General features: G+C 36.8%; 1 protein-coding gene across 5 annotated transcripts in view; it reads right to left on the bottom strand.

The window, feature by feature from the left end:
- Window positions 1–1,885: 1,885 nt before the first annotated feature.
- Window positions 1,886–19,412, bottom strand: part of LOC102055821 (neuroserpin) — a 50,790-nt gene continuing 33,263 nt past the window's right edge. For all 5 annotated transcript variants that reach the window (XM_055723374.1, XM_055723375.1, XM_055723373.1 and 2 more), the window contains exons 6-9: window positions 12,001–12,098; window positions 5,772–5,858; window positions 4,413–4,502; window positions 1,886–2,641 (exon numbers count right to left, since the gene is read on the bottom strand). In XM_055723374.1, coding sequence (XP_055579349.1) covers window positions 2,565–2,641; window positions 4,413–4,502; window positions 5,772–5,858; window positions 12,001–12,098 — 352 coding nt within the window. In that variant the 3' untranslated portion in view covers window positions 1,886–2,564. The remainder of the gene's footprint in view (window positions 2,642–4,412; window positions 4,503–5,771; window positions 5,859–12,000; window positions 12,099–19,412) is intronic.

The raw sequence follows: 19,412 nt of genomic DNA on the forward strand, positions 1-19,412 counted from the left end.
AATTCCCCTTGCCAGAAAAAAATTCCAAACAAAGACAAAATTCCTTTGCTAGTTTTGTCTCAAAAAAACCAACATCATCTCTGAAAGGAAGATTATACAAAATCTCAATTAAAACCCACAATGTGATAGTATTCATATACCTCAATAAACTGGCAACAATCCTTCAGATATTACGACTATTGAAAATAAGCATTGTTTGAGAGCTGTTCTTATTGTGGTTTACAACCAACATCTTTGCACAATTTGGTAATAAATCAATTCAGGTTGCTGAAAACCAGGTAATTCTCAATTTTCAAGAAACTTAAAATGGCTGGTTGCATCTGTAAGGTCTAGGAGAGTATCAAGTGAAATAACTAGCGTTTGCATTCCTGTTTCTACTGTTTTTTCTGTATGCCCATTTAGGCAATTCTCAGAATCAGACTTTGAACATGCTATTCTGCATCATTCCACTCATACCTATGCTCAGTCTAACTGCTAGGGAAGTCTGTGCACTTGCCTGATATCCTCTACAAATACTTCTGACTGGCAGCTGTCCTTCCATAATTCCATAGCTTTTGTTCAAATCTATTTTCAGTCCTTTCCTTGGTATGAAGCGTCTATGCCGCAAGGAACTAATGCAACGAAAACACAAAATTGGTCAGGAAGAACTTTCATTGGACCAAAAATAAACATGATTGCAGGTTGTCATCTGCTTTCTCATGTCTTTCCAAATCAGAGTGAACACCTCCAAAATTAGCCTGAAAAAATGCTAATAGCTAAAACATCAGGCTCCCGTAAGGTTAAAACCTGAAGAGATCCTTAGCATACGGGTCACTTTTACACACAGTAGGTGATGTTCATAGAATCATTTAAACATGAAGAACCAGCCCTGGTGTAATCCCATGTCAAAGGAGCTGGTTTTACCTGCAGTGAGACCGGTTCTATGCCTTGATAAAATTATTCCCTGCTCCTTCTTAGCAGCACTCCCTTTTTTTCCCCAAGCATAACATTTTTAGCTATACAGAATGAAAATAACAACTTTAGTCTAAATTTGAATACAAAAACTGTCTCACCAAGTCCAGATTATAATAGACTAAGGGTAATAAGCAACAGCAATACACTAAGGAGCTCCATTTATCTTCTGTGCAACAGAACAAAACAATTCAAGGACGCAGGGTTAGAAATATGTTCAAATGCCCTTTCTCTGAGGGAGCATAACCAGTCTCCACAGAGAACATCCATCACTTTGCAGTTTGACCTGCATGATTTGCACCAGCAGTATATTAAAAAAAAGTGAACAGTGTGTCAGATTTTGGAAGTTCTCCTTGCACAAATTGTGAGCAGTATCTATGCTGTTTTGAAATGAATGTATGCCAGAGAAGCCTATAACTACAGTTCAGCCAACACACATTTGTTCCCATAGAATTCAAAAGACAAAACTATTGGCTGAGAAGAAACCCAATTATCCAAAAGTTTGTATTTATGACCTGTTTCAAGAGCTCCTCCCTTCTTTTCTCCTATTCTCTCTTACCTTTTAAATAACTTCTGTTCTTTTTGTATTTTGCACAACGAGGGAGGAAATAATTACATGCCTCTCTGGTGACAACTGGTACTTCTCCTCCTCTTGCAAATGGAAACAGCAACTAATTCCTCTGCTAATATTTACTTGTGGTATGTGCCATTCTCTTCTGTCAGTTTATTCTCAATAAACAGTTAGGAAATAAAAAGGATTATGTTGTTCCTTTAGACATTTATTTATGAATAGAACATTTTTAGACACTCAGAATTAAGGGTTTTATTACTTTGAGAAAAATCATTCCAGACCCCCTGAAGGGAGATACTGCAAAGCTTAGGTTAAAGTAGAACAACTACTTTGAGGGAGAAAAATATGTCCACACAAATGACATTACTATTCAATTATTTTACTTCAGTCACATACATAGCTATTCTACACTGACTAGTCTCAAATATTCATGCGATCAAATTTTATTGGAGGTCAATTGCAGAGTCACATGCAGGAGCATTCATAAAAGCAACATTTTAGAATCACATGTGGGAGAGTTCACACAAAGCCTAACACAGTTATAGAATAAAATCCACCAGGTTTAATTCATTTCATCAACTTTGATGAGACAGCATATCAGAGTCTATTTACTACTTTTACAGGAACAGGAAGAGATCACATTTTCCAGATGCAGTTCTTCAACGTTATAAATTATCATCAAGGTTTGCCATTTGCATTATTCAGAGCTGCACACATTCCACTCCTGTCTCATTGATCAAGTCAGTCTTTCAACTGTAAAAAAATTACGAATAATGGGTTTGCAGTTTTTTTGCTTTACAATTCACTAGAACAAGAAACAGTTGTTGACATGTACACAATTTTATTTTAAGGACACGGCAATCACAATGACAGAAATAGAACCATTACTTTAATACTGTAAGCTTTCCTCTGGAAACCGATTTGCACGCAGTTACATCTGAAAGCCTTTTAAACAATATCTTGGGGAAAAACACAGCAAACCTTAAATATATTAACTTCAAACTTTATGTGCTTATCTCCTCTTTTTGGCAGTTGGTGGCTGTTAAAGCTTTTCAAATTCATGGCCACTTATATTCATTGCTTCAGGGTGCATTACCCTTCCCATGAATAACACAGTACCTATGGAAAAAGCGGGAAGGGAAAGTGTCAGAACCAAAAGGAAAAGTTGAGGTTATAAAGCGATGAATACTGATAGTAAGTTCTAGAGCATATAATGCACAGTTTTTATAGGAACATGTCTCGGAGAACTTGGTAACTATGAAAGGCAATGGATCAACAGCCTTAGAGAAGAGGACCTCTTTGTATTCAGCACTGATACAGTACAGACAAGAACAGTGAATCTTCTGCATTTCAGTGCCCCTCTACTTATTCTAAAGGCTTGATTGAACCCCCCCACCCTGAAATCAACACAAAGGTTCACTTCCATTTCAATGGTTCTGATGAAGGCCCATGAAGTGCTGCCACTGATGTCAAGTGGTTATGACACAGTACTAGGCTGGGGGGCTCCAAAGGTAGCAGCTACCCTTAAATTGTGTGAATGCCTAATCAGAGCAATCTTCGTGATCACTTCTGACCCTCACATGCCTGTGCTGCTGGACAACATTCCTCACAGAGTTAAAAATGAGTCCCAGAAGCTCTGCACCAATCACTTAATGATTATTAATAGATAGATACTTGGAGTTTGCAGATTTACCTCACATAGAGCATGCAAACCAGAAGGAATTATCTATATGACTACTGCTCCCCTATGCTATTTAATCACCATTTACATCTTTCCCATTTTATACATTTCTATCTAACCTGCTTAAACACAAATCATGAGCTCTTAGGATATGCTTGAGAAGAACAACCATCACAGATCTTTTCCAAAAGGTTTCTAACCTTAGATTTCTAGATTAGTACTAAACTTTAGGCTTTAACTATAGCTGTTGGCAATTCCTCTTTCTACATGCAATAACAAAGCTTGTGCAACATTAAGAATGCCCCAAGGCTACCACGCTCTACTCTGTTCTGATTTAAACTTTTCTTTCTGGGGAGATTTTTGTATATTGAGTAGGGAAAAGGGCAGGTACCCTCCTCCCAGATACATTTTTGCCTAATTATATGTCTACAACAGCAAGGATACTCAACTTAGTTTTGGCCAAAACCCTAAGAGCTGTGAACATGCCTTGCACACAAGTGACCCTACCTAGCATTACTGCAATCAAAATTGTTTAATAAGCATTGATACCTATGACGGGGATCTCAAATAGAGAAAAAACCCATCAAACGGAACTTTACCAGAGTTTGCTTATAGAACATGTAAGGCATCACAACACAGAGACCCATATGATATTCTCTGGGTTCACGGTAGTATTTTGTCATCTAGACACTTCACATCATTATGACAAATTACAATTTTGAAACTAAGGAATTACTTAATCATTGCCTGTTTTGCTAATAAGTGCTGCTCTCATCCCTTGCCTGCCACCTAACACTTCAAGAGCACCATAGAATTATTCATAGCTGTAATATCTGTCCATTATGCAAATCATTTGGTACCAGGAATATATCTCACTAGTCTTACTACAGCCAAGCTCTTACGGAATGCAATGATTATGGATATTCAGGGCAGTAACACTGCATTCTTTGAAGAAAAATGGTGAAGTTTTCTTCCCTGGGGATTTTAATCACATAATTGTGAGTATTTTTCAGGATTATATCAGGTTTTGGTGTCTTACTTGAAGCAACATTAACGGGGAAAAAAAGGTGAGTCTTTCAATATTAGGTATTTTAGGACAAATTATGGAAAATTCAGAGTACAAGGCCAGTTGATTGATCACAATATGCTATATTCTTTTGTATACTTGATTTACTGTGAAAAATGTGCACAAGTCTGCAATATTCTCACCTGTTCTTCTGTTTCTGACCAAAAAGAAAAAGGGATGGTCAACTATAACTTGGGGATACAGCACTGCCATTCTGCTAATAGCAATCATTCCTAAAGGGAAAAAAAAACATAGGCAACTTGTTAAATATCACTGCACATTCTCCTGCGCTTCATGAGAAATGTGAAGCTCACAAGCAGACAGTGAAGTCCCACATTCTCAGCACTAAGCATCAAGAAATAGCATGAAAAATCTAACCAAAAATGAAAGAGACCTACAGAATAATCGCATGCCTATTTATGCCTTTAGAATGATTAACAATGGAGAGCGGCACAATTTCTCAGGCTGAGGGAGCAGCTTATAAAATTTAAGATCCAGAACCTTATGAGGAGTTATGATTCCTGCTCACTTGTAGAAAGAAAATGCGTTATATTAGACAGCACTGCTGACCTGTTTTAAACAGCTCCAAGCCTGCAGCTGATAGTAAAAGGTAACCCTTAATAACTAAGGAACATGCAACAATGAAATGGGCTGATCTTACAGCTTTTAGCTTGAGTCCTTAAATAATGCAAAGGTTAAAAATAAAATTAGCTGGGAATTAGGCAGAATTTGGCTCTTTGTTATTTTTATTTTAAGATGTATGCATTTCTCCAGGACATTATTAAATAATAATATTTCCTGGTGTTTCATTTACATTTTCACTGCACTGCTAACGAAGACTCATGCATGACAGCAACCTCTGTCCATACTAATGTTACAATGCAACTCAGTTACTGATATTCATGAGAGAAGTAATTCTTCCTTTCCTCAAAGACTGGTACAAGTAGAGGCAATCAGAAATCACCTAAGACGCATATTGGCAACTAATGTAACTCCTTTTTAGGAAAAGCATGTGATAACCAAATAAACCAGCCACCTGGCCTCCTAGCATTAATATGAGCCAGCTATGTTTTCTCATTTAGCACTTTCCCGTCTTGCATTACTATATATGAACTTATTAAAATGCAATTGCAACAACTGAGAACTCCTTCTAATTATTCTGGATCAAATGCCTCTGACCATCTCAATGAGCAGATAAAAAGTTATGAATGCTGAATTCCCATGAAGAAAATACAAACTGTAGTTTGTAGTTTCCTAATAATCAGAAGCAAAATAAGGAAAAAGATTTTGCACAGGATGTTGAAAATTCTTTGTGAAACACATCATGTTAAAAAAATGCTAACATTTTTCACTTTCACAATTCTCTTCTGAAAAGCAGTATGCTTTGTGTTCATGCTATTTAGTTTTCCTGGCTGTACAGCAAGTCAGTTTTAAAAAATTAATTTACAAAGAGTAAGCAGACATCTGATTTTATTCTGCTTTTCTCTTTTTCTCTCAGGTACCTGAGGCAGCAGCAGCTTCCGATCCCTCCTCATTAACTTCTAGAAATGCCTTGTGAAATGCCTTCGCAAGGTAAAGTTCCTTGTTATCTGGAGAAGAAAAGGAAACATATTTCAAGTGGCTCAACAGTACTGAAGTATTAAAAAAATAAATATCAAAAAACAAACACTAGCAAAAACCCCATCACTATCACCCACCTTCTGTACCAAGTAGGGAAGGGAAAGGGCTTTGTACATAGCAGCTGCATTAAAATACCTTCTGCCAATACCTCTAATAGCACACTTACCTTGCTTAAATTTATAGCGTTCTCCTACACTATGCATGATATTAAAATAGCTCGGCACTGCCTAGAGCACTGGTATACCAGATCGAGTAAAAGACAGTCTTGTATTCCAGATTTTAAATGCAACTATTGGGAAAAAGGATTATGACATTATATGGCAAGTATTTCTACATAAAGAATTTTATTTCTGTGTTAGGTGCAATATCGACTTCCTCCAGGAAAATCAGGTATTTTCTTTCTCCTTGACACTATATTTAAAAGAAGCTCAACATAAATATTTATTACAAGAACCACCACGGAAATTGTTTTTCTCAGTCTTGTTTTCCATCCTTCTTTGCCAGTATTTTAATTTCGGTCCAAGCCTACCCCTGATTAAGTCAGTTTCATTACTTTTCTTCAGTGGCTAAATGATCAGACCTATCGGAATACTCAGCACCTTGCAGGAAGCAAGGCACGTAAGACCATTTAATCTGTTTGATAAGTTTCATTGGTAAGACATAACAAGGATTAGATATACATTTATTGTAACTGCATAAAAATAATGACAGAGCCCAACTGGCAGTTAAGAAAGGAATACAAGTTTTCTCAACAGGGAGATACACAACCGTGAAAAATCTAATCTAATCACCCCAGCAAGACAGATAGACCCTTTTGAATTTCTGATCCTTAACGAAACGTTCAACACCAAAACTCTAGCTGAAGGCTGACTAAGGAGGGAAAGCTTGGGACTATTAATCTAATTCTTGCCCATTTATTTTGGCTCTCACAACAACAGCCACTAGTCGTAGTACTAATGCAAGCCAAACCCACAACAGACAGCAGTTTAAAATGTCTCTCCCCAGTAGATCTCATACTACTCATGCTACATACACTCAGAACTGAAGTAGACCTCCTAGTTCAGCCGCTTAACTCAAATCTCACCAACAAAATCCTCAAATCACTCCCTTTGGGATCATGTGTAGTAAAATGTACTAGATTGCTAAATATTGTACTAGTTCTAGGCTTCAGTTCCAAGCTTTCAGTAATACTATCTTGAAAGCTAGGATAAAGTTTCTGTGTTACTTCAAAACATGGAACATGAACATCTACTTATATTGAATGCTAAGCACAATTCTTACAGCTTTTGTCTCGTTAACTGTTAAGTGAAAGGCCACCTGAAAACACAGCGTGCTTGCATTCCAACACTAACATCACCTTTAAGCCTCAAGCATTACCCATAGAAAATAAACCACAAGCTAACTAAATATTAATATCAAGTGTTAAATAGTCATCCCCTAAAGCTTCCATTCCATTATGGACCCATTAAAACTCAGGTTTTCAAAAATGTTTTAAAACAAACACTGGATGTGCAAGAACATTTACACAGGTGATAATGGATAGATACCCAAGGCAAAAAGGGTGACTGACCCATGCACTTCTGGAATTCTTGTTGTGCATGTCTCATGCTACGTGCGTACTGCCTTTGTAAACATGTCAGTTAACAGGATTCTTGGTAAGTTTATTGGTCAATTCTGCAAGTTTTACCTTTCATGCAGCTGTATTTTGCTATCTTTGCTTGAGTCCATTTCAAAGCTCTACTAAGCATTTGAGCTATATGGCACAAAGCAAAAGAAAACAGTAACTTTGCAGCATTTACAGAAAAATGCTGGCTTGGAGCTCTTTATCTTAAATTCTGTCGTGGTGGGTTTTTTTTAATGTTTAATAACAAACAAAGAAATGCCCACTTAGCCTAATCATGTATTTCAATCACATTTTTTTTTTATTACAGCGCTTAAGTCTGCTCCTGTGACCTGTAATATTCACAGCAATAGTCTGTATTTTCATCATGAATGCTTTCTTTTGCATAGTGTGGGTGTTGTTTATGGTACTCCCAACATACCTTTCTGGTCAGAACACTTAGCCCCTCAGAAGACTGGTCTCCGCTTGATGAGCTTATAGACGACCCTAATTCAGACAGCATGAACACTGCTAACATTTACCTTCAGGTACATCAGGTATAGTATTAGGCCTACTTGTAAGTATATTCAGGGTCTGAGTATTAAAAAAAACCTCAGCAATATTTTGTTGACAGGAATAAAAGAAGTGCCACTGAAGCTGAGACCAGCACATCCAATTAGTCTAGCACACTGTGAGACTATAACTCACATAATACTATAATAATAACTATAATATTGTTGTGGCTTCAGAAGATACAAGAAGCCTTACAGATGAAACCTACAGCACAACTTACAAGAGAAACACATCCTCTCACCCAGCATGTGCCTTATACCCTAAACCAAGTTTCTAATCCACAGAATATAGAATGCCTTTATTCAATGCAGTACAGACAGTTTTGATTGCTTTGAAGCAATTCTTTTTTTTTTAATCCTACCAAACTCATGACCTTAAGGAATATCCAGCAAACATCTCTGTGGTTAAGTCTTCCATAAAAGAAGTACTTTCTATTTGGTTTCAATTTGTTGCCTTTCACTTCACTGGATATCTTTGTCCTTGGTTGGTGAAAAGAACAATTCCAGATCCCAATTTACTTTCTCTAGACTCCGCTCTTTCTATTGCCACTGTCACATCCCTCTCATTCATTTCTCCCTGAAGTGAATTAACCTATTTTCATAGGGAAGCATAATGTTGTCACTGAACGTTCAGGTAGTCTCCTCTTTGCCCTGTTTTGTGATTGTGAAGTCACTGACTGCAGTACTTCAATATCTTACAGATCTTGGCATTATTATACATATTTCCTTTATGGCTTTCACTGTGGATAAGGTGGGGCTTACCTAGGTATCTACTACCACGTCATTTTTCTCTAGTAGCTTCTTTGATTCAGAGTTTTTTCAGAACCAGAATGATTTGTTAGCATCTCAGAAGAGTCCCATGGAGATCTGGTATCAGAGTTTAAGTTTTCTGCAGCACCCTAGCCTAGAAACCCATTAATGTGTGGGAGCAATCTGAAGCTTACTTCTAATGTACATGACTCCGTTAGCATCACACTTCATTTGTCATTACACTCCATATGCTTGCAAACTCCTACTCATAGCTGCCAAATGGTTGCTCTGCAAGTCTCATTACAAAAAACCATGCAGGTTTATTGGCTTTTCTAGGTTAGGTCGTCCCAGAAAAATTGTACCTGCATCAGTCAAGACTTTGAAGAGCTTTTTATTAGACTGATGCTCTTCTAACTACTTTATATTGTGAAAGTAAGTCATTAAGACCATTTCACTGCTCACTGAAATGCTGGTCACTTTGAGGTTAAAAGTAGTTGCCATGTAAGGCATTGTACAACAGTAAGATATATCATAATTTTAAGAGAAGGGGAATTTTAGTGTTGAGATTAGTTCAAGGGTAAATCCTAAGTGGTATTGAAATACTCAAGTAGCAAGTTTACACACTGTGTAAATTACAAAATCCCAAATACCAGAAGTTTTTTCAAGATTATTTGGAACAGCTGATGGAATCAGAGATGCAAGTAAGACATGTCAACATGTAACTAGGCAGCCAAATAAGAATGTTGTCCTACTCACCTGTATAAATTCACAAAGAACTTAATTTCTGCAAGAGAGTAAAATTTAAAATGTACATCTAGATTACTGTCTTCTCTTTGGTTGCTCACAATCCATAGAAGCAAAAGCTGACTCGTCTACTTCCATTTTTCAGATTGAGTGCAAAACCCAAAAGAATTCTAAATATTGAAAAATAAGTCTGTAATCCTGCAATTTGATTTATATCCACTAAACCCACATAGAATTTAACTGAACTCAACAATCTGTGCTGGATCTGACTACAGGATTAGGGCTGCTGTTGAAATTGCAGGCGGCTTTCCTTGTCAATAATCCAAAAGCAAGAGCAACAGGAGAGGGGGAGAAGAGTATTTTTAAACGCAACAGAATTTCTCAAAAGTCTCTTTAGATTTCTTTTATGATTTGAATCTTCCTAAATTAAGAGTCCAGACAAACACTGTATTCAAGTATCTGTATTTAAGGTTCCATGAAGTACCAAATTTTCCAGAGGGCTGACACTGAGATGCATGTAAACTTGTGGCTTCAACTTCCCTGTTACCTGACATACTGTTCAGGAATTTGTAACAGCATGCTTTTCAATTTTTTCTTCATTATTTTCTTTTTCCCTTCCTCCTCCCTCCCCATTTTACATTGTGAAAATTAGAAATAGGAAACATTCTGTATTTTCATTACTTGGAATTTCATCTCCACAGCATCAACAGCAGGGTTTTCATTAAACGCATTACTTCAAAAACATTTTCTTATTCTAAATTTATGAATGACCTTTTCATCACCTGGTGGCACATGGCCTTTTAAGTGAAAAGCAAGACTGTTACAGTAAAACTCATGAATTCTCTCTATACACTGCTCTACAGAACACACAAATTCCTCTTTAAATGGCAGAGGAGTTAATTCAGTCATGCAAAACATGGCATTTTGATTTTGTACAGTACAACTGTCAAAAATATAAAATTTTACACAAATCATTAGTCTAATGGATTAAAATGCAAGCACGTTCCATTCTTTCTGCTAACCTCTTGACTGCAGAATTAGTTCCTGATATATAGGTGATTTTTACATGGAATTAAAATAAGAACCAAGCACTGCCTTTGCGATTCAATCTCCCCTGTGTATTTTCCATTCTCCTTAGTTCCATTCTCAAGTAAATACTTTTTTGTATATAGACTAGAATTTATTGGACAGCTTACTCTTCTTCGAGGTGGCTGAGAAACTGAAGGTGTTTTTCTTCAGAAAAATAGTATTTCTTTAAAGAAGGAATTTTCATTTATTTAAATTCTTTTCACATTAGCTAACTCCAGCTTTTCCCACAAATTCACTAAAGAAGTGAAAGCTGCAAAACATCGGAAAAAGCTATGTGATACACTATAAACAATATTTCAAACTTAGTAAAAGGCAAAAGATATGAAAATCACAAACCTGCTGTAAATTTTAAGAGGAAGATGGGCCTTCATCACCACTATTCTGAATAAGACACACAGGTGTGGTCACTTCCTGAGACCGACAATTAAGAACCGGTACTTCCCACCAGCTAAGGACCTATCTGGCTGATTAAGCAGTAACCCACAAAGCAAAAAAAAAAAAACAAAAACCAAAAACCACCACCACAACGAAGAGAGAGCAGTATATAAGCATAAACTACAAGAATAATGACAGCAGTCTCACACTGGCCCATGCTCCTAGATAGAGAGCAACTGGGTTTGCCAAAATTCAGGTCTAGACAGACAATGCTAAATTACTGCTTGTGTGGCTACTTTTGTTATGCAAAAATGAAGCAACTTCTCAGGCAAAGATTACTCTACCTTTTGTGCCACTTCTGTATCTTTTAGGAGGTATTTTATCTAACTTCCACCTGAATTTCTAAATGTGTTGGATATTTCAACTGCTGAAGAGTTGGCAACACAGTGAAATAGCAAGCAGTGTATGTGACTAAATTGCTTTTATCTCAGAACTCTTTCCTGTGCTGCTTCTATACAGCGGGTATCTGGGGAGATGACTAATTGTACAACAGCTTAATGCTCTTAATGCTGTGAACAAGTAGCCTCTGGAGATAAAAGATGACAACCCCCTTGTTGGGCCAATCCCACTTCCCATCAAGGCACTGAAGCCATATATTGCTCTAATGTGGATCTGCCTCTTGCATAGTATTACAATTCCTCTACATTTCTAATGAGATCCAGTTCTGAAATACTCCGTGAACTTCCCCGTGTCGACTGTCCTCAACCCACACACCCCCCCTGATGGATTTCTTCCCTGCCTCAACTGCTCCTGCTGTGAGCACACAAATCCATTATGCAAAAATCACAAAGGATCAAAAAATTGCTAGCAGGTTTCGTTTTTTTCCCCTCCATAAAATCACTTTGAAGAGCTCGTTGATTATCTTCAGGTGAGTTCACTACTTCCTCATATTGCTCCAGAGACAGCACAAGAACTTCTTACCAGACATCGCAGTGAGGTCAGCACTACTGCTGAACAGCTCTGTAATTCCGAGACCTCTCCAGACATCTTTCAGATCAATTTCCTGTTCTACAGTGAACCTGGAGAATGTAATAGAAAATTACAAAAAACCCAGATGTAAGGAGTACTTACTGTTATTAGAAGGTTAAAATTTCTAGGTAACGACAACAGAAACATCAAGATAAATAATGTAAAGTAGGAGATTAGGTTCTAGTAGTATAGTATAGTGACACCCTCTACAGAAATGCTTACAATTTAGTCTCACAGCTTGATTATCTTTTTTTTGAATGCAGAAGCAATCAAAAATATGCTAATGGTATTGTACAGTCCCCAACCATAAAACCTCAGTGCAACATTATGCAGTAGCTAATGTAAATGCTTACTTTTCTTATACAACAGGTTTACTATAAAAACTAAATTTAATTGTAAACATACTAGAATAGAATATCAAATGAGGCAAAGGGCAGCATAAACTTTACAGACAGCTGCTGCCAAAGGAGGAGTAGGAAAGTAAGAGCGATACTCCATTCTTATTTAGACCGTATAAGCAAAGACCAGCAGTTATGAAAGTGCCTATAAAGCGTTTCTGACTCAGCTGCTAATTACTCTGGTGGCAAAATTTTAATTGGGTTTTGATTATGAGTAAAGAATGGGGAAAACAAATAGTTGTTAGCACAAATGCACATGTGAGTATAACCTGGCAGGATTTCAGGGGTAGCTTGCAAACCCATGTCCTATGCTATGCTACAGTGCTGGAAGGTCAAATTGAGATTTATCCCGAGGGCAAGATTCTGGACAAAAGACTGTTCCATTTACAAAGACTGCTTTTCCAACATTTTAGAAATTATGCCTAGTGTCAGCAAGACAAAAAAAGACTCAAGTTCTTTTATGTATGGCCAGAAACAGACTGGACAACTAGAAGAACAAAAAAATATGTCATAATATTAATAAAGATGATGACAGCAGCCCCAACCGGAAAATACTAGAAGTCTATAGACAAACACAAACCACTGATCATAAATGTCTGTTATAGATGAGTTACAGGTTCTCTGTAGAATGATCAAATAAGTTATCAGTGATTTACCTTATGCTGACAGTGACTGGCTCTAACTATACAACACAAAATCTATAGTACCTAAGCCAGTGTTACAGTTTCTCCAGGAAACCATTCAGTCAGAAACAACTCTGCAATTACACTGCAGTCCTTAGTGACAGGTCTTCCCTGTGCTAGAACCAAATAAAATAATATATGCTTCTGTGCAATTTCCTTTTTCAGGATTAAGCTTCCTCAGCTACATGGAAGAACATGTTTTTTTCAGGAGAAAGCATAGCCCAGGAATCTGAGCAGAGAACAGCTGATGAAGAGCCAAGATGTGTGATACCTCGATACGTACAAACCTTGGCAACTTGAAAAAGAATAATCTGGCCATTAAAAGACAACTGGATAGGAGTCAAGTGAATCTTCCTCATTTCCAACATTTACACAAAATGAAAAAAAATCCATACATGATCTACGTTCATAATGAACTTTGAAAAGCCATCAGAATCCAAAAATCTATGATGGAATAGGTATTAGTCACACACAGAGAAGAATTTTATGCAAGTTAAAATAAGATTCAGAGATAGTTTAAGATCAATAAATCACATTGCAAGTGTTCATGTACCCTGTCCAGATGAATTCCAGGATATGCCTGAAATAAAAGCACACGAACTGATACTTGTGATTTTATTGTTATGGCAGCTCTCAAAAGATTCACAAGAGATCAACAAAGATTTATGTAGTGGAAGAAGCTGCTTATGGTGTTTTGACAAAATCTGCATCAGTCAGTGTAGCAGCATTTGTTAAAAATAAATAAAGACAGTATTACCTTAATGAATGAGATGTAGGTACACAGATTACCTGAAAACAGCCAGTAAGATTTTAGGAAATGGAAATGTCCTGTTAGCTTTCTTGTCCTCTTAGAAAGCTGTGAACACTCACACTGGTCAAAAACTACAAGAGGCAGTGAGCTTGCAAGACCTTATGCAGAATTTCAGCTTTAAGCCAAGAGAAAAACCTACAAGTTGCCCATTCATTCAAATTTCCCTGGCTTCTAGGCTCCAAAACTACAGACCAATTTTACTCTCACTACACACTTGTAAAGTATGACAGATCTATTTTAGAAACTTCAGTAAAAACCCTAACAAAGATTAATTGAAATTTGATTCCTAATGCTAGTTACACAGTACAGAGGTCCTATCTGTGCACATAGAATAAATCCAGAAACATTTCATTCTATATTAAAACTATAACATTTTGAAAAACACATTCAACTGTACCTACTTTACAAATAAAAAAGGTACATAAATGTTAAAATGCTTTTTATAAAAATTTCAGCGTGGTGTATTTTTCCCTTTCTGGCTTTTATTTCACCACAGTTAGTATTGAATGTATCAAGCTCTCAAGACAATTCAGCTATTAACTAGCAATGTCAAACTAGTAAGGAATATCAGGATAGGACAGGATAGCAAGAAAAGTTAGCATGAAAAGTAAACTTTGATGTCACAAATAAGGAAACTGCAATAAAGCATTTATTTCCAAATTCAGAGAATCATTATAAAATATCAATGGAAATCAGGTGGGTTTAAGTCTCTGGACCACTACACAGAAGACATACTTATCTGCTAAGCAATGAATTGTGATCCAGAAAGAAAGCATGACAAAAGATGCTTTTGCATACTTTGCAAGGAGAAGGTTTGGAAGATTTTTTTGGGGAAAAAAAAGCGCACACACACAAAAAAACCCCAACCCATCCCAAAAACCAACCAGCCCAACCAATAAAGCCTCAGCTAAATATGCATCTGAAAAAAAGAAAATGCAAACAAGAGTATTGATAATATTGTTACAAAATACTTCCATGAAGGACAGTAGCAGTCACTCAACTACTACACAGAGGCTATATCCCCTGACTGAACCCCCTGGGAAAGGCAAATACTAAGCAGGTGGATGAGTAAAGATCTCTACAATATCTACAGAAGCGAGTTCCTGTTTATTATGACAAATAAACCCCATCACATCAGCTGTATAAATACCAAATTACCTCTGTACAAAAATAAAACTTATTACTTCCCTTTTTCCCTCTTAGTTTTGTCATACTGTAAAAACCCCACTCTAAAGTACTATTCAAAATAGTATCTTCCCTCTTTTCTCACATAGCCTGAACAGCAGTGAGTGTTACAGACAAGCTATTAATAATATTTCACGTTTTAGCTGACATCAGAATCAGCTTCTTTTGAAAAATAATAGGGCTGCTTTGCACTTTGAAATTTAATTTCAAGCTATGCAATCAGACATAAACATTAGGTATGAGTTATCCACAGTCATACTCGGATCTCTTTGCATTCTTTATAGACACTGATGCAGGAATTCAAAATCAAAGCTGACAACCTAGAACACAGAAGGGACAGTCAATCTCATTTCCCTAGCCAGGTACTTGCTGTACCTCTAGACTTTGGAAATGCCAAGTGACACGATACTAGCACTGACACATGGTTATTTACAGCATTTGTTGCATATAATGAACCAGATGGTCACTTTTTTTTCCACAACCTTTCAGGTGCTTCGGATGGTAAAAGTACTATGAAAATCAATTTCAATACTTCAGTATCAGGAGTCATGGAATTAATGCATCTGGAAGCACTAAAAACCACAAAGGGAAGCCCGAGAAACAACCACTGAAGAAAAGATGAGGCATTTTCACCATAGGACCAGAACAGAAAGACCAGTATGCTGAATTGAGAGGAAAGCTTCTGTACTTAAGCAGTCCTAGAAGGTTCACCAACACACATGTTCATGGATATATGCTTCCAACACTGAGCAGAAAAGTATTAATAAGGGATAACGACTGTTTACCAGTTGTTAGCCAAAGTCAAGGAGAAGTGAAGATGTATATATTTATTTACCTATAGTTATTTTTACAATGTTCTTTTGTAAAATCTTTCTACCTCCTACATGTAAAATGTAGTCCAAATAGCTGAACAAATATACTTCCCTTGATTTCCCCATCTTTGGAGCTCTCCCACATGAAATGAAGAACAGAATGAGATGCTTAGGAAGTAAAAGTAGATTTAGAAACTAACAAACAGTTCTCTGGAGAGTTTGACTGAGAACGATGTTGTTTACGTGAAATTTAAAATTTATACCAGCATTAAACTGATGCATTTATGACATCAAAAGACTCCTTAGTTATGCATCTGAACTTTTTGGGTTTGTATAGAGCATTAACATACCATATCAGGCCATCTTTCTTCTATTTTACAGACTTTCAAGACAGAAAAAAGGATGGCTTCATCTTTTATGATGCTGCCCAACCCTTCTGAAATGCTGAATTTTCTGTGAAGTCCTTAGATGCTCAGGATCCACAGAATCAAGAAGCATTAGGGTACGCTTTTCCAGTTACACAACAGAAGTGAACTAGATCCTAGTGTGATTCAGCCCAAAGGCTATAATTTCAAAAATTACTCTGAGTTTTGAATGAGCAAAAGCAAGGAATTCCAGTTTTTCAGATTGGTTCCAACATATTAAATTCTGCAGAACAAAAAGCAAACAAAGGAATGGCTCCATTCCTTAAAATCAACAATATTCTTGCTTAGAGGACAGGTCCTCCAGATCTGAATCACTATTTTAACCTAGCAAGCAGCCTACAATACAAAGCTGCCAGCTGATAGCAATTCCTGCATTTCGGCTGGAATTTCAGCAAGGTTGTCCTGAGGTGCTAGAACTAGCCCGCATGATTTAATAGCCTGCAAACAAACAAGCAAGCAACAAAAATACTCCACTAACAGCAAAAAAACAAACAAAAAACCTCATACAGATGCTCTGACCAAGTGAAGCAAGGCAGGTTATGGTTCTTTCTCTGCCAAAGTCCTTCTATCCAAAGCTAAATATGGGCTGCAGAAGTTGGCTAAGTATACTTCTACTAAAAAACCCTTATAATTTCAACACCATCTACGGCATTTTAAACATATTTTAAGTGTACAAAAAAGCAAGTAGGTCTTTAAAGAGAGCTGGGCATAATGGACCAATCCTTTAAAGCAGATGTGCAGACTGTACTGCTGTTATCAAGTACTAGTTCCTCCTATGCTCTTCAAATAATTATGTTAGAGAGACAGCTTTGTAAATTAGATTCGTGGTCTGTTTCACTCCTATGCAAAAAGTGGATTAAAATGTTGATCACTTTAGTCCGGGTTAAGCTGGAAACAACGATTTGAAAATGAAAATGAGAAAGTATAATTTAACAATTCTGTACAAATCTCTCCTTTGCTATTAAGAGGAATAATACACAATTTCATTTGCACACAGATAATGCAGACAGAAATTGGAAAGTTGTGATTAACTCTGCTTTGGCTACTCATTCAGACCCTATTACAAATGTATAAGTTTAAAAAATGTTCACTTTATAATTGGATAGCATCTTTTGGGATATAAAAATTTAATTTTATTCCACTGCTGCTTTCAATTTCTCAGTGGACAGAGCCTGCAGGCCACATTTCGTAACATGCCTTTCTGAGTCAGAGCATAAAATATTTATGAAGTGTTTATTTAGAGCATTGATAAAATCCTGTAGATCACCTCTGAATCCCTAATGGAAATTCAACACCTTGGGAGCATGCAATTATTCTTTGAATTTTTGTAAGGAAACTGCAGTAATATTATACAGAATTTCAAGCTTGTGATAGTTATCTTTTATAATCTGAAAATACTGAAGGTAATCAGCACCTGGTTGTACCTGTTTTGCCTGAATTCACAAGTGTTCACTAAGTTATTTGAGGCTGTTAGGTAAGAGTGACAGGCTTGACAACTAGCCTAAGGATGGCATAAGTAAGGATACTTTTTCAATCACACAAAACCTAGGCCTCAAACTCATGCCCGAGAACCTGACTACAGAGAATACTGCGTTTTCTGCTTTTAGTTAAAAGCAAACAAACCCCCAAACTACCTCTACAAACTTAATTCAAGTTATAAACATAATTAATATGTTTTCAATGACATTCATGCATTTAACTTTAGATACCCAGACTTCTTAATTTTGGAAGCTAGTTTTCATACCTTCCCTATATGATCAATGGAGAGACACTTCTGTTGCAGATTTTGTGCTCTAGAAATTCAACAGAAGACGTCCAACTTCAGCACCTGATGCACAGGCTGTGAAATGCTTCAATTATAAAAGGAAAGCTTAGGGGACTGAAGAATCCTCATATTTTACTTATCATTAATATCTAGGTAAGTGTTGCCCAAGCCTGCAGAAGAAATAGCCTGGGAGAAATGCCCCTCCCCTACATCTTAGTGCATTGTTAATATTAAAGCTCCTGGGACCTGAAGCTCCAAGAGAAAAACAAACAAAAACGACAGGAATAGCCTATAGTAGGTTCAGTTTGTTTAAAACCTGCAATGCAGCTCTTTGCTGCTCTCCCTGCTTCTTCAGAAGAAACACTACTTAAAAAGGAAAGGAACTCTTACTATGGGGCAGAGAAAAATAACCCAAAATGCTGCTGTTCCCTTGCCACTCTGACTCCAAGCCTAACAGCTTTTAAGAGAAGTGGAATTCCATCGCGAGTTGGAATCAGGGCATGCTGACAGCACCAGTCCATCTCAGCCTAATTTATCCTGGCTAGCCTTGTTTTATTGTGCTCAGCTGGAGTTAGCTTCCTGACAGTGGCCTTTGCTTTGGAAGGGAAGCTGATAAACTGCAGATTCTTGCCCTTCTCTTTATATGCGAAATGTAACAAACTCAAATTTCCAAGTCACCTGAAACCAAAGAACTATTTTAATGATTAAAAGGATTTACTATGGTTTATTTTTTTCTGCTGCCATGTACCCACTGCACAGTGCTACTAAAGTAGAATAAGTAGAAGTGATCCACATCAAACTTGTGCCATGTTGTTATATAAACACTTCAATGAAATCATTATGAATCACTCGAAGGACATCATGATCCAACTATACATTATTAGCGACATTTAGTAGTAAACAACTCTGTTACTAAGTCAAGCATACAGCAAGCATGAAAAATATGTTAAGGTAGATGAAACAGAATTTTAGGAAAGATATCTAAGCGGCGTATGTGAGTAAATATGCCACTAAGCACATAGAACTTATGTCTATAAATGAACTGACAGAAGTATCATCCATACTGGTAGTAATGTCTTGTTATTCTATTGCTCCTCTAAGGAAAAAGAAACCAGTACTTGTTACAACTAAGAAAAAAAGACAAAAGACACAAATTGACTGGAATTACCTCTTGACATTCAACCATTTGTATCTACACAGACACACATACCATTAGAATTTTTTAAATTAGCAGCACACAGAAATCTAATTAGGACCTAAATGAAACATTTTAGCTTTTGTTAAT

This window comes from Falco cherrug, chromosome 11, assembly GCF_023634085.1.
Source record: "Falco cherrug isolate bFalChe1 chromosome 11, bFalChe1.pri, whole genome shotgun sequence".
In the NCBI taxonomy this organism is placed as follows: Eukaryota; Metazoa; Chordata; class Aves; order Falconiformes; family Falconidae; genus Falco; species Falco cherrug.